General features: G+C 41.1%; 1 protein-coding gene across 1 annotated transcript; it reads left to right on the top strand.

The window, feature by feature from the left end:
* The first annotated feature begins 549 nt into the window (after positions 1 to 549).
* LOC104616304 (Sjoegren syndrome nuclear autoantigen 1 homolog) lies at positions 550 to 1,127 on the top strand. The gene has a single exon (XM_010297376.1). The coding sequence runs from the start codon at positions 610 to 612 to the stop codon at positions 952 to 954; it is 345 nt and encodes a 114-aa protein (XP_010295678.1). The 5' UTR covers positions 550 to 609; the 3' UTR covers positions 955 to 1,127.
* The last annotated feature ends 1,343 nt before the right edge of the window (positions 1,128 to 2,470 follow it).

Raw genomic sequence — 2,470 nt, 5'->3', positions numbered from 1 at the left:
CTAACGGCCGCCTCCGGCGAGCGAGAAGCTCGTCCGTGTTTCGGCACCCGCCTAAAATTGTCGTCCCGGCGCCCGTGAGTGGCCAACAGCGGCAAATCGGTTCGCCTCGCCTCAGGTGGCCCCGGGCTCTCCGAAGTGGATGCCTGGCACTCAAGTTTTGTGAGGAAGATCCCCTTCATCAGAGGCTGAGTGCTTGCTGGTGGTGGTGGTGGTAACTGCTGAGCTTTCAGATGGTTGGTTCCGACCAAACCCTCGAAGGCTGAGCTACAGAGCATCATCTATTCAGAATGGTATTGAAATATTATAATAGAAGATTTTTGATACCAGAGTTGAGCCTTGCTATGAGGGTATCCTAGGAGAGACCAGTTTTCAGTAAAAGTATGGTGTTGATCCCGAGTTTTGTCCTGCTCCCTTTTGGAGGAGGGAAGAGATGTGGCACAATTCAGAACTAGCATGTTAACCTTAAACAGAGCATTTGTGCTAGGGTAGCATTATTCATTATGACTCTCTTAAAGAATTTTTTTTTATTTTATTTTTTAGAGTGCAGAAGGCTGTTGCTGAGAGGGGACTTCAGGGAGCAGTGGCAGAGCTCAGGGAAGGAAGTGGAGGATGACTCAGCAGGGAGCTGTTCTTCAGGGTTATAATAACGAGCTAGTGAAATGCATTGAAGACTTGTGTATGCAAAAAGAAGAGCTGAACAAACAAATTCAGCAAGCAGAAGAGGAAAAAAATAAGCTTCAGCACGAAATCGAAGTCCTGAGTGAACAACTGGAGTGTGTATGTGAAAACCTGGACCAAAAGGTAGCTTCACGGAATGAGCTTGATAAAATTCTTGCTGAAACTGAAGCTGCTTACATGAAGATTTTGGATAGTTCTAGAACTTTGCTTAATGTCCTAAAGAAGGAAGTGGGAAGCTTAAAGCATACACCAGAACTGAAAACCAGTGTAACATGAAACAGTCAAATGTTTGGACTCCACAGTGCTAAAATTCCATTAGGTGAGAAATGTGGTTAGCCACAGAACCTTACAATGACAGTATAAGCGGGGGGGGGGTTTCTTCCAACCTTTCTGTATGTTTTTTTTATTATTTTTAAATGCACTAGAAAACAGATGAAATAAAGTTGCTGGTTTGCTGTTAAAAAAAATGTAATTACTTAAACACTACAAAACTATATTGCAGATAGGTGGTTGAGGCAGATGTGAGGCTGTCAGTTTTGACATGGTGATGCTTCAAGGCTATTCTGAGACAGGAAAAACTCGCTTTTTATTGGTCAGCTTCAGAAGGCTACCCGTGAATTCCGGTTTGATTGAAAACTAGTGGATGCAAATAAATCTGATACTACTTTTCACTTTACTGTTAGGGACCAAATAGAAACCAACTATTTAGCTTTCTCCAGGAGTTTGGAGTTCTGTTGGATGCATGCACAAAGACAGCTCCTGTTTATAATCATCTCTTATCTGGAATAATGGAGGGATAAGGTGAGGAAACATGACTAATGCAGGGCATGGAGACTTGAAGACTATGTATGATTCATGCCTCTTCTGAAGCTATACTCAAAAACTGTTTAGAAAGGAGGCACACGATAGTGAAAGACAGGTTTTGATGCAAGTGCATGCCTTCCACGTGCAGAGCACAGTGCTGCAGGCAGCTACGCTGTGTAAGCTCAAACCAGGTAATCCACTTATGGACACATGTGTCCACATCAGGACAAGATGACTGCATTTCTACAGTGTCTAGAAGTTCTGAAAAAACTACCGGGGTTCAGTCAAAAATACTGAGAGTTAAATACAAGGCCAAGGAAGATAATCTTAGCTGAAAGCCAGTAATAGAACTTCTGGAAACCTTACTTTTAGTGCCCTTCAGCTCTATACTGATCTATTAAATAATTGTAATAAGATTGTAAAGAATAGTGAACAACCTGGAATGAAGATGGATAAATACAAATGAAAGATGAAAGTAGAAAATTCCATGAGAAGTAGTTTGCAGCTGTCAGGCATTGTAACAGATGAGGTTAAAATAGAGCCTAGTTTAGCAATCAGGGAGGAGGCAACAGCATGGCAGAAATCTCAATCTGTTTTCTATTTCTAGTGGTTACTAAACCTCTCTGTGTTTGTGTTTGTACATACAGACACATTTTGTCCTGCTCATTCATGTGTTATAACAGGAACTTTATTTTTAAGCTGCATCTTGTAGTCAAATCATTCTATACCAATTAACTAAATTGAAAGAAGTGCAGTTCTAATCTCCTTACATGATTAACTGTGTGTCTCAGGTGCGAGTATAAAGGGTACATAGATGTGAAGAGTTTCAGTAATAGCTCTTCACCAGTAATATGATGCAAATTTTATACTCTGGTTGCCATGCTACATCAGGGATTAGTGTGACTGAGCTAATCAACAGTTTACTTGTATAGCACTTCGACTGACTTCCCTCGAGTAATGCTGAGGTGATAAAATTAGATAATCTCAG

Source organism: Phaethon lepturus, unplaced genomic scaffold (assembly GCF_000687285.1).
Source record: "Phaethon lepturus isolate BGI_N335 unplaced genomic scaffold, ASM68728v1 scaffold35101, whole genome shotgun sequence".
In the NCBI taxonomy this organism is placed as follows: domain Eukaryota; kingdom Metazoa; phylum Chordata; class Aves; order Phaethontiformes; family Phaethontidae; genus Phaethon; species Phaethon lepturus.
This window is presented reverse-complemented; position numbering and strand designations above follow the sequence as displayed.